Genomic DNA, 11,890 nt, shown 5'->3' with positions numbered 1-11,890 from the left:
AGGATTACTGGTGCTAAAACAAGGCCTCCTGCCACTCTCACCATTAACTACACCAGAGCTAATGCTCCAGGGAAGATCAGTATGTCCCTTTCCAAGCATTACCCAGGAAGGCTGTTGTACTCTTCACCTGTAATGCAGCAAGGATTGTGTGATGCATTTCCCCCTGCAGCTGCAAGGGAAGGAGCAGGTGCCTGTGCTTACCAGGTGATGGAAGGAGCTGCTTCCTGCTGTGGTGGTGGAGGTGCCAGTGAAGGAGGTGGTAGAGTTTCTCCAGCAGCAGCACGTGGAGCCCCCAGAAACCCCTGGAAGAGTGTGCTCTGCAGAGCATTCCCTCCACTGCCAGGTCTCAAGAGCAGCAATAACCATCCAGTGCTGATGCCAGAGGCTCCACTGCCTTTCTCCAGACACACCAAGGCACACCCCATCCCTGCACCCAGAGCCCTCCAGGTGTCCACTCCCCAGGCCCCTGCATGGCACAGCACAGTGCCTTTCCCTGGCAGCCAGCAGAGGCTTGACCAGCACACAAACACAACTAGAATGTTTCCAGAGGATGCTCAGGTGCAAAGGGCTGCTGGACAGCGGTGGCTGGAGAAGGGGACAGCTGCTGCACACTTAGCTGAAAGCAAAGCTGGGGGACCTCCTCCCAGTTCTGCTAGACCAAGGGCCCATCACATCCCAGTTTTGGGGACAAGCAGGGGCCACAGTGTTGAAGAGGCAAACACTCTCCACCAAATCATCTGGTTTCAACCAGTGCAACTCCTCAGCGAGCGAGATACACAGCCAAGGACCTTCCCCACCCTCCCTCTCTGGATCTCCTAACTCATCGCTTATTTTAAGAAGGGAATTAAATTATTTAGTAGCCAACAAAGAAGCTATCTAGGAATTTCTGCCTATTAATCTCTTTATGCCATGCTCTGGGGTTTTCTTTTGTTCAAACTACAGAGACGTGGGGCTAAGCAATCCTTGACTCAGGAGGAAAGGGACCACTGTAATACAGCACCAAGCAGCTGGCCGGCAGTGGGGCAGCACCAAAGAGTGTTTGAAGTTTGCACAGCAGGGACATCTGCCAAGGTTAAGGATGCTACAAGCACAGGGAGGGCTCTCTGGAGCCACTGGCCCCAGGAGAACCTTCAACATGGACCCAAAATCCACACAGCAGATTTGGATTCTTTGGAAACCAACAGCAAGAGGCAGGCAGGAAGGAATTCTTAGGTGTTTCCAACACTGAGTGACTGATTTGAGGTGGGTCAGAGCAGGTCACACAAACACAACTTTCCTCTTGCCTCTGTTGAGATAATTAAAGTTAAAAGCACTTAGTCCAAGACCTGCAACCTTGAAAAATGCATACACTTTCTGCAGTGCGCCAAGGTGGCTCTTTTCTCCATGTCAGCAGAAAGCCTCCTGTGCCTCCCTCTGTAAAAAAAAGAGCCAAAGCTGCAGCTGGTCAGGCCATGGGATGGGACCCCCCCTTCCCCCCCACCCAGCAACACCAGGGCACTTAGCACTGGAATGGTGGAATGGTGCTCAAAGGCATTGAGATTGCCCACAGAAAGGATGGAGAGGAGTTCCTGGTGTCTCAGGCTTTTATTGCACAGAAGGAGAAATAAATAATCTAAAGGCTGAAATTATCAGAGATGAAACAAAATGAAAGGCAGTGATTTCCCCCTCCTCATAATGTCAGAACTGATGTGTGGTGCTGAGGGTAAATTTATTTTGCTAAAGCAATTCTGAACCATCTGTCCCTTCAGCCAGGAGATGCTTTAAGTGGTCCCAGCTATTTCATCAGGTCTCAGCTCTCACATCAAAAAGGATGTGGGAAATAACTATGAACAGCTTCTAAGACATAATTTCACAGTTTTACAGAAGAGGTCATTATCCTGCATTACTGCAGTTAAATGTGCGATTTCAGTTTTGAATATACTTCATAATCTTCTCGTACTTGCCACTGATTCTGGCCTATTGTCTAATGTCTTAAAATACTTTCTAAGACCTTGGTAATTGAAATGCTGAGGTAGAAAATTACTGTATTACAAGCAGGGAAATTCATGCCTAGAGGAGAAGTGAATTGACCTGGAAGGTCGCATCCATCCGTGGCACAGCTGGGAGTGGGGCACCAGCTCCTGCTGCCAACGTCACTGCTCCCAGGCAGAGTGTCCCCAGTCACCCAGAGGACATCTGAAATTGGGTGTTGTAAGCTTCCAGAGCAGCAACCTTTTTTAGAACTCAATAGGGCTTAAAATTGAATTCCTTAAAAGGGTTATACTGTCTTCAGTAACTCATCACTTCCCAGACTGGCCCTTTCATTTCCATTTTCTCCCCTCAGTTTGGGTAAGGTTTGAAGCCCAGCAATGCTGTAGCTTGCATAAACAAACAAGCCTCAAATACATAAATAGCAATTCACATCCTTTGTGCGTACATTCAAGTATTTCAAAAGGCACCCGTGGCAGCCATTAGCCCTTCTAAATGCTTTTTGAAGTAATGGATTGATTTTTTTGTGTGCGTATGTGTCCTTCAATGGAACTGGCTCCCAAATTCCTCTCTGCTGATGAGCGAGGACTGGTGGTAGCGGTCCCGTGAGGCGAAGTCTGCGTTCTCCTCGGTGAGCTGCCTGGTCTCCATGCCAACTGTTGCAAAGGATGGTGTCACCACGATCTGCTCCTTGGGAGCTGGCCTTCTCCTGCAAGCAGAGAAGCAGAGGTGCCTGCATCACCACTTGTTTGTTATCCATTAGCAGCCATGCTCTCGGCTGTGCCAGCAAGGCAGGGTGATTCCAGAAGAGGCTAAATCCTTCCCGGTGCCCCTTGGAGGCACAGAGTTAACCTGAGAGCATTTTTCTTAGAAGGCACAAAAGAAAATGTTCTCCCTTTCCCCAAATATACACTGCAAAATAAACTTTTTCGTAACAAATGGGTTTCCTCTTTGGATATTGACTATGTCAGCACCTTCCACACCAAGCAAGAGAAGAAGGAGCACAAACCATTTGTAATGAAAAATATCCTTTTTATGGTTTCCTCAGGAATAATTAAAAAAAAGTAATAATTTTTGTAACTTTTATGTAAAACAGGAGATTTTCCTGCAATCTCTTCATCCCAGAAGCTGATTTTAAGAAAACCTTATTGGCATTTTTAAATCAAAACTGTAAGACAAATATAGCACTGACTAAGACCTCATCAAGCACCTAAGAGCGTTAGAGGTGTCAAGAACCCTTGGCTGCCTTCAGCTCCCTTGCAGTTTAATGGGATTTATTCTTTTTCTCCAATTCATTAAAATATCTTGACTGGATTTCAGGAAAACAGGGCTCAGAAAAAACCTCTAAATTACTTCAATGCAATTTTTTGCAGCACGACATCGATGGGCTTCAAAATGACCCGACTCCCAAGCAGAGCCCAAGGTGTCTTTGTGGCAGTAAGAGCAGGAATCCTGGCACTAGGATAAGGTAACCAAGAAAGGAGAAAACCAGATCAGTTTCTGCCTTGGGCACTCACCAGATCTCCCCTCAGCCTTTCTTGGCAGGGTCTTTGCTCATTGATTGCACTGACCAAGGAACCAAGGGCTTTGTTGGTCTGGCAACCCAAAGATAAAATCCCCCTGTGACAACAGCACCTCTCCACATCAGAGGCAGGGAGAGTTTCTCCTTTCCACATGTGGTCATTCTCCATGAAGCCTCACACATCAACCAGACTCCCACAGGGATTTCTGACAATGAGCAGGAGACACAACTGAGATGCACCAAAGGACAGCTGGGAGGAAAATGCTGTTCTGTCATCACAGAGGCACCGAGCTAAAATGACCAGCCACAAATCTGCCTGGGGTGGAAGCAGACAGAACTGCCCAGGTTATGAAGGAGCAGGGTCTGGCTCACTGTGCCATGAGTAATTCTGGCAGTATTTCTGCATGGCCCCACTTACCCTGTTCCTGTCTTAACTCCTCACCCTTGGCTTGGGCTCCTGTCACCAGTCCAGCAGATGTTGTGCAAGGGGATAGGGGACAATCCCTTGCTCAGAATGAGATATGCAGAAAACATATGTGGTGGTGCATCCCACTCCCCCTGCCCCTCGGGCTGCACTGTGATCTGAGAAATGCTTGTTAGGCTCAGCCTTGACAAACAGCACCTGGGCTCAGCTCCTCCTGAGCTTATCAAGACACTGTCTGCTCCAGGGAGCTAATGCTGGCAAGTCCTGCTTTTTAATGAATATCCTTGGAAACTTATTTTTGTTGCATGAGTAGCAACCCAAGTGGAACAACCTTTTCGTTATAGAGCATTAAAGAAAGTTACTGACAAAAATTGTGGCCAGGATGGAAAATTACTATGACCAAAGCCAACTCTCTTGCCACACTGTAAGCAGCAGTCCAGAGTGAGACCCTTTGAGCTCTCCTGGCCTACAGTGGGCTGAGACCAGCGCCTCCCTCTGCGTGCATCCTCTCAGAGCAGTGAACTCTCAAGTTTGCTATACTTGGAGGACCATCACCAAATGCTGATTACGGAGCCTGGGCTGATTCCTCCACTCTTCAAATTTCAACCCTCTAGCTGTTGAGAAGATGCAAAGGCATCATAATTCCATAAAAATCTTTTGTTAAATAGTTTAAATTAAGGTATAAACTAAGTGCTGTTGTGTCTAAGGCCTACCATGGGGACCCCAGAGAGATCCCTCACCCTTGGCTTCTCTCCCCAACCACCTCTGCTCACCAAAAGCATGTGGTCATGTTATAGGAACTCTGGGCAGAGACAGGACCTGGCAAGACAGAGCAATGTGCTTAATTGCCTGGGCCTTCATTTATTCTGAAGGAGGCAGCAAATTGGCCCATATAATGCATGGCAGCTCATGTTGCACAGTCCTCGCTACGGTGTTCACTCACCCCAGCAAAAAAAAACCCCAACAGACTGAGAAACTCAAAGCCCACTGCTCAGAGGCAGAGGTGCTCATAAACTGCTACAGGAAACACAATGTGATGGAATTAATAATTAATAGCATCAAATAAGTTTAACAAAACTAGCTAATAACCAACCAAAAAAAAAAACCCTCAAGGTCTTCTGGTAATCAAAACCCCAAGACAATGCTACTCCAGTCCCATATAAACTCAATACTGAATGGTTCCTTCACCAAAGGCCCTGTTTATCATATTTGCCCCAAAGTTATTACAGCTCCCCCACTCCAGATTCCTCTCTGAATCTTGAACACAGCTGCCATGTGTGCCTGTTCCATCACTACAAGAGGAATTTGCTTTCAGTGAATGATGGGTGGAAGAGAAGGAGTCTCCAATTTTTAATTTCCTTGCAGATTTCCCAGTTCAACCTGAGCCATAGATTTTGAGCACAGACTTTTGGGGTAGGATAAAGCTTCAGGCACCAAGATACAGTAATCAGCTGACATTCCCACACACAAAGCAGAGGAAACTCCTGCTTCCCCACATACATAGCCAACCATATGCCAGGCTAATGGGAAGCAAACAGCCTTTTTACAATTAAGCAAGAATAACCCTGAGTATGCAAGAAGGGGCAGAAAGACTGCTTAAGGTAATAAGCAAGTCAATTCTTCCAGCCCGCTCTGTGCTCATTAGTGGGTCATGGGAACAACGAGCAGTGGGTTGGTCACTGCCAAGTGACTGGTACCAACCTGCATGAAGAGATCAAAACCGACTTAATCCAGCCAAAGAAACTGAAATTTGCTGCTGCTCCTATGGAGAAAAGGCACAAGAAGTCAGTATGCTGCTAATTCTCTCATAATAGCATTACACCTCTGAATTTTTGCATAAAATCTCAAACCAGCATGCTTGTTATTAGCCTGCATTACCCAAAGATTTTGTGATAGTGAGAACATTCCTGCAGTCTTCCTACATGCTGTGGCTTTTAAACAACTGTCCAGCTATGAACCCAAATTTCCTGTGGAGAACAGCTCTGCATTCCCAGCCCTACAGCTTGTTAGGCCCCAGTAAAGCTCAAGCAAAGCACAGACACCCACCACAATGCCTTTCACTCCCTGGAGTGCAAAAACCATTCCCACTGCAGGGATAGGGAGACAGGAAGAGCCATCCAGCCAACCTCAGCCAGGGTGGCTGTGGTCTCACCATTCATTTCCTCTTGTCTGACCCCACAGAGATCTGGTTAAGCTTGTTACACCAACACTGATTTCTTTTCTGATTTCTCAGTAGAATTAGTTTCCTGCAGGGGCAGGGAAGTACCAGAGCTGGAAGCAAAAGCAGCAGGAGAAGTTTTTGGTGAGGAACAGGGAGAACCGAGCCCTGTCAGTGCCTGCTGGATTTGGCTTAGGCTGCTGGGGAGGAAGAGAAAGAAGGGATGTGTCAACCACAGGGAATTTCTCCTCCCAAGGTCTTCATCTAGCCCCTAATCCAGAGCTTCTCTCAGGCCAGTGTCTCCCAGCCTTTCCAGACAGAAGGGCTGTTTGATCCTTTGAAGAACAAACTCTCAGATCATCAGGGCCTTGTGACCACAAAATAACATTCCCTTGCAGCCAAGTAAAAATCAGGCTGAATTTTGAGCATTCACTGCTAACATTTTCAATGCCATGCATTGTTTCATTGTATGCATGAGAATGCATGTGCAAAAGAAATCAAGAAAAAAATGTCTAATAGTGCTGCTGTTTCTCAGATCAGCTTCCAAAACCCTCTACACACTGACAGAAAAATTCTTATTAAAGTAATCTTTGATAAATATTTCAAAAGCAGATTACAGAGATATAATACAGTGAGTACACAAAGGCAAAAAATACTCCAACACCTGAAAACATTATTTCTGTTTTGTTTGATATATGGGGGCCATAAAGAACTTGATTAAACTTATATATATTTCAAAAGATACCAATTAGCAACTATTATCCACAATCTCAGCTCTTTTCTACTATCCCCTACAGATACATAGAAAGGAAGTCACTCAAGAGTAGAAAAAGAACAATTTAGCAATGTTTGGAAGATTGTGATTAGTTTTTGGTTTCTCATCGTGTGCATTTCTGAAATCTAGTACGTACTTACCTACTGTCTAATAATCTTGCATATTGCAAGATTATTGCATATGAACTCACAATTCATACTTGACTTTTATCATCCTGGACAAAAACCTGCACATCCAGGCATGCACTCAGCTATGCACCTCACACACTGCATGTGGATGGATGGATGGATGGATGGATGGATGGATGGATGGATGGATGGATGGATGGATGGATGGATGGATGGACGGACGGACGGATGGATGGATGGACGGACGGACGGATGGATGGATATATCCATGAGCAGGTGAGGATGCCCACACCATGTCCCTTCAGTGACACAGAGCACTGCAAACCCCCCCACTGGCCTTGCCAAGGAGCTGTGGCTCTCAGGAGCTGCTTGCTGAATGTGCTTCACTGTTTAATTTTGAGCTTGTTTAAGCTGATCATGTGCACAGATCTCTCTAATGCTCACTGCCTAAAGTGTTTTCCTAGATTATGTTCCCAACATATTCAACGTGTTTAGCTCTGGAATCAAAAGGCTCTCTTGTTCCACAGTTATGAGTGCTGAGATTTGATGAGACACTCATCATAATTCCCATTTTCTTCTCTCAGGTGGGTTTAGATTGATTAGGTTTAATAAACCTTATTTATGGCAGATTTTTCTCATTGCTGGGATACCTTTACAAAATGCCACCCCTTATCAAATCTTAGTTTCTGGTTTTGCCATTTGAAGCACAATATAATAAAGCAACAAGCACCATGTTCAAACCATCACAACAATGCTAGTTATAGTTAGAATCTAACAGAAAATTAAAGACTAAGAGAGAAAATGTATTAAAATAGCAATGAAACAAATTGTCATCGTTCACTGTGTCACCCATGTATTAAATACAAGAGTCTCAATTCCTAATTGAGTTAAATTAAAGTTTAATGAATTTTTAAGCAGGTTTAATAATACAAAGAAAAAAAAACTCACCAAGAGGGAGTCCTGGGCTGACTTGGCCGATGTAGAAATACAGGATAACTGCTGCTCCCAGGCTGACCAGGGTGTAGATCCACTGAATGACAAACATTATGATGAGGGACACAATTGCCTGTTGGAAAGACACAGTTTGGGGTTACCCCAGAGTCTGGGAGGTAAGACCATGTGGACACTCAAAGCTCGGGTTTCCATGTTACAGGGAGCCTCGTTTGGTCTCACTCTTAAAAGGAGGGAGAGCACAGGTTAACAGTGTCACCTTCAGCAGCATAGGGGCAGCTCCAGTGAGCTACCCTGACTCCCAGGGGCAGTGTGGGTCTCTGCCTGGGCTTCTCCTAGAGAAGTATCCAGAGGCTCACCAGCTCTGGAGTAGATTTGGGGCAGCACATGATGAAGGAGCTAAAATGGTCCCAACTGACACAAGTGAACCTCGAAGAGAGAGAGGGGGCAGAGGGGAGAGGAGTCAGGATGAATAAACACGTCCAATTTTTGCTCTTGTGATTTTATTTTGCATTGTCAATCCTACCCCAGCTCTGTTGCAAACCTCCTCCCAAGCCTGATTATTGACAGGAAACCAAGTTTGCTTTAGTGAGCACATCCATCACCTCCATAAGCAAATTCCCCCGCAAAGGCAGAGCTGATGGCTCTGCCCTGACATGCACTTGGGAGCCACAACAGAGACGAGCCCAGAGATGGCATCAGCACAAAACCTCCTAAAAATGCCATCCCAAAGAGAGGCCACCACTCCCAGCCCACCCCTGGTGCCCAGTGGGACCCCTCACCCGGAGCTGGCTGCTGGCAGCAGCAGTGGTGAATTTGAAAAGCAGGTGTCCAACCCCATCTGAGGATTAAACCAACAGGATTTGTTGGGTTGTTTGAGTGGGTTTGTTACATTTTATGCACAGCTATGAAATCCTCATCCATGCAGCAAAGCCATATGGCTCATTCATTATGCATATCTGACCCTTTCCTTGTCATCTGCCCAATAATCCATCTTCCCAAGATAAATTTAAGTGTCTTAAACTTCTCAGCAACTTGAGGCAGACGCTATTTAAAAGTTATTTAAAGTAACATGCTGTAGGAATGTTCTCCTTTCCTGCCTCAAAAGATGGAATTTCATAGCTGGGCTGCTGGTATCAGGAAGTCAGTTCTAATGAAACCCCACCCCAAGCTTGCAGAAATTGACCCATTAATAAAAGCAACACAGCTTTGAAGATGGTGTCTCAGTCCATTACACAGCAAGAAAAAGCAGACTGGCACACACAAGAGGGACACACTTTTTTTTTCCGCATGCATCCATGCATCTTTAAAGTCCTAAGACTCCAGACTTCGAATTTGTACTTTTGAGTTGGGTTGGAGCTTGTTTGTTTGGGGTTTTTCCTGTCGTTATTTAATTTAATATGCCATTGGCTTTCCCTGAATTTGAACTGCTGGATGTGTGGTACGTTGAGTATTTAGTTCAGGTGACCTGGAATATGAGAATCAAAAGCCATTGTTTAAGGTACTGGAGTATTTACACTGCAGTATGTGATGAATGTCCTTCTGTTTTCTACTATCACAAAACACTGCTCAAAATAAATGAAAATTACTTACACCAGCAAAGGAAATCCAGTGACTGAAAAATCTGGAGTAGAAGGTTTCTGGTATTTGCTGAATTCCCAGTTCTGGGTTTTGTTGCTTTATAGATGATTCTAAAGAAAATGAAAAAAAAATTAGAAAGGTGCTATAATGTGGTGGGTTTTTTTTCTCTACTTTACATTACCAGATTCCAGGAACAAAAGCAAAAATTCTAGCTGACAGCTGGGTATGACAGAGTTAAACCAAAACCTCCAAAATGAAAACTGAAAAGAAGTGCAAGGAAAAAACCAAAAAGTTGCCAGCTCTGCTACTAAGTCCATTTGAAGGCCGCATCTGTCTATCTCTGCCTCAGTTTCACAATTGGTGAAATAAGACAAATAATACTTTCCTCCCTCAGAGGGGTTTAGGAAGCTTAACTGACTAATGCTGATGAAACACGACAGCACTGGGAATGACAAACTCCATGCACACGTGCTGTATCAAATACCCACATCACCAACAAATTCAGATCTTCACCTATGGACGCTGAGTTCCAGACTCCACCTGTGCTGTGGGGACCACTGCACTAAGATAGCCTTAGTTTCAGAGTCATAGGGCTCCAACTATCCTACCCCACACCAGGATGAAGTAAATCCCAAGATACACCTAAACCCTTTTTAATGTACAGCATTCAACAGGCCTGTGAAGAATTATGAGTATATTGTAAACAACCCAGCAGTAAATTTAGTCCTGCCTGCTTTCCTGTGATTAATCTTCTGTAGGAAATTGCATTGGAACTTCTCCTGTGATGCATTGCAGTGAACCCTACCCTCACCTGGAATAAATGATATTATTGCCATGAATCACTGAATGACAGCCCCATATAAAGCTCGTTTCATGCCTGCCTTCAGGAAAGCACTGGGAGGAGCAAGGTTATAAACAATTTCCTCTGAACAGGGAGATGTCCATCTCCTACAGCCCTTACCTTCTCCCCCTGGGCCAGGGAGCATCATCACTTCACTGCAGGGCTCCTCCCTCTGCTCCATCCTCCTGGGTATGTGCTGGGCATCCGCAGGGGGTGATGAGCCCAGACCTGCATCCCACTGACCACCCTGCTCATCCATGTCCTGCTGCCTCCCATGGGGCTCTGTGGTCTCATCCCAGCTGTTCTGAGCCAGGGGAGCATCGTGATGGAGATCCAGGAGAAAGCTGTCTTGTAATGTCTGCTTGGCTGGCTTCCTCGCCTTCTTTTGTTTGCCCTTTTGGGTTGAATTCTCAGCTCCTTCTCTTTTGCAAGTACTTGGCTCACTAAAAAATGGTTTAAAAAGCTGGTCCATGTCTTTTTTGAATTCCAGCAAGGTGCCATTTGATCTGCTTTGAATTACCCCATCTGCTGCATGGCTGGGGGGCTTGTTGAAAATTAAAGGCTGGGAAGAGTGAGCAGGTCTCACAGTTCCCATCTGGGTCTCCTCAGGTTTCTTCTGAATGGTGTAGCTCAAGGATAGTGAGAAATAGGAATAGTCCACAGCAATATATGTCAGCATGAAGTTGATGGTGACTATGGGAGCAAGAACATTCACTTGCCCAATGAAGACAAAGCCCATGGTGATGAGACTTGTTAAGCAAATTGCAGCCACTGGAGTCCTGCTGGGGCCTTTCTAGTTCATAAATAAAACAAAATTACATTTAAATTAATAACCATGAACCTTGCCATGAGGATTCCCACTTGCTCAGCTGCTGTGTGTGGTTACCTGGGCTGTCTGCAGTACCCCCCTAGTCATGAAATACATGCATGTGCAAACAGAGGCTCACAGGCCTAATAAATTAAAGAACAGACTGAAAGCCAAAAGCTGTGGAGCTCCCACTTCATCCCTAAGCCTTATTCAAGCTTTGTCTTTGGTAAATTCATCCACTCTCATTCATATCTCCATGGTAAAACAATGTCATTAAAGCAGCAATAAACCTTCAGAGAGATTTGTGGGGCTTATGGGAAGTCTGGCAATAAAACATGTTAATTAGAGTTAACTGTTCATCTCTAATTATTCCACAGGACTCTGCATCACTGCCTACCCAAAAGGCTCCCTGATGCTGCCCTTGGAAAAGCTCTGCATGAGGCAGTGCCACCTGCACATCAGCAGCTCCTGGCCCTGCCCTGACAGGCAGCCAAGCTGAGCCCATGGGGAGCTGAGCCTGGGCAGGTGGGGTTCCCCTCCTTCCACCCACCCCTGCAGCAGCTGGAAAGCAGCACTGGGGCTGGGCAGGGGGGGCTCCCCTCCTTCCACCCACCCCTGCAGCAGCTGGAAAGCAGCACTGGGGCTGGGCAGGTGGGGAGGTGGAGTGCCAGTCAGCCCCAGCAACCCCAGGAGGGCAGGAGAAACATTGCCTGCACGTGTCCTTTGGGATTGGG

At 45.8% G+C, this 11,890-nt stretch overlaps 1 protein-coding gene across 1 annotated transcript in view; it reads right to left on the bottom strand.

The window, feature by feature from the left end:
* Positions 1-1,569: 1,569 nt before the first annotated feature.
* The window catches only part of SLC12A8 (solute carrier family 12 member 8), a 46,497-nt gene continuing 36,176 nt past the window's right edge, over positions 1,570-11,890 (bottom strand). Inside the window, exons 9-13 of the mRNA XM_005415756.2 lie at positions 10,469-11,141; positions 9,520-9,617; positions 7,924-8,041; positions 5,616-5,676; positions 1,570-2,677 (exon numbers count right to left, since the gene is read on the bottom strand). Of these exons, the coding sequence (XP_005415813.1) occupies positions 2,512-2,677; positions 5,616-5,676; positions 7,924-8,041; positions 9,520-9,617; positions 10,469-11,141 (1,116 nt within the window). The 3' untranslated portion in view covers positions 1,570-2,511. The remainder of the gene's footprint in view (positions 2,678-5,615; positions 5,677-7,923; positions 8,042-9,519; positions 9,618-10,468; positions 11,142-11,890) is intronic.

This window comes from Geospiza fortis, unplaced genomic scaffold (assembly GCF_000277835.1).
Source record: "Geospiza fortis unplaced genomic scaffold, GeoFor_1.0 scaffold112, whole genome shotgun sequence".
NCBI lineage: Eukaryota > Metazoa > Chordata > Aves > Passeriformes > Thraupidae > Geospiza > Geospiza fortis.
This window is presented reverse-complemented; position numbering and strand designations above follow the sequence as displayed.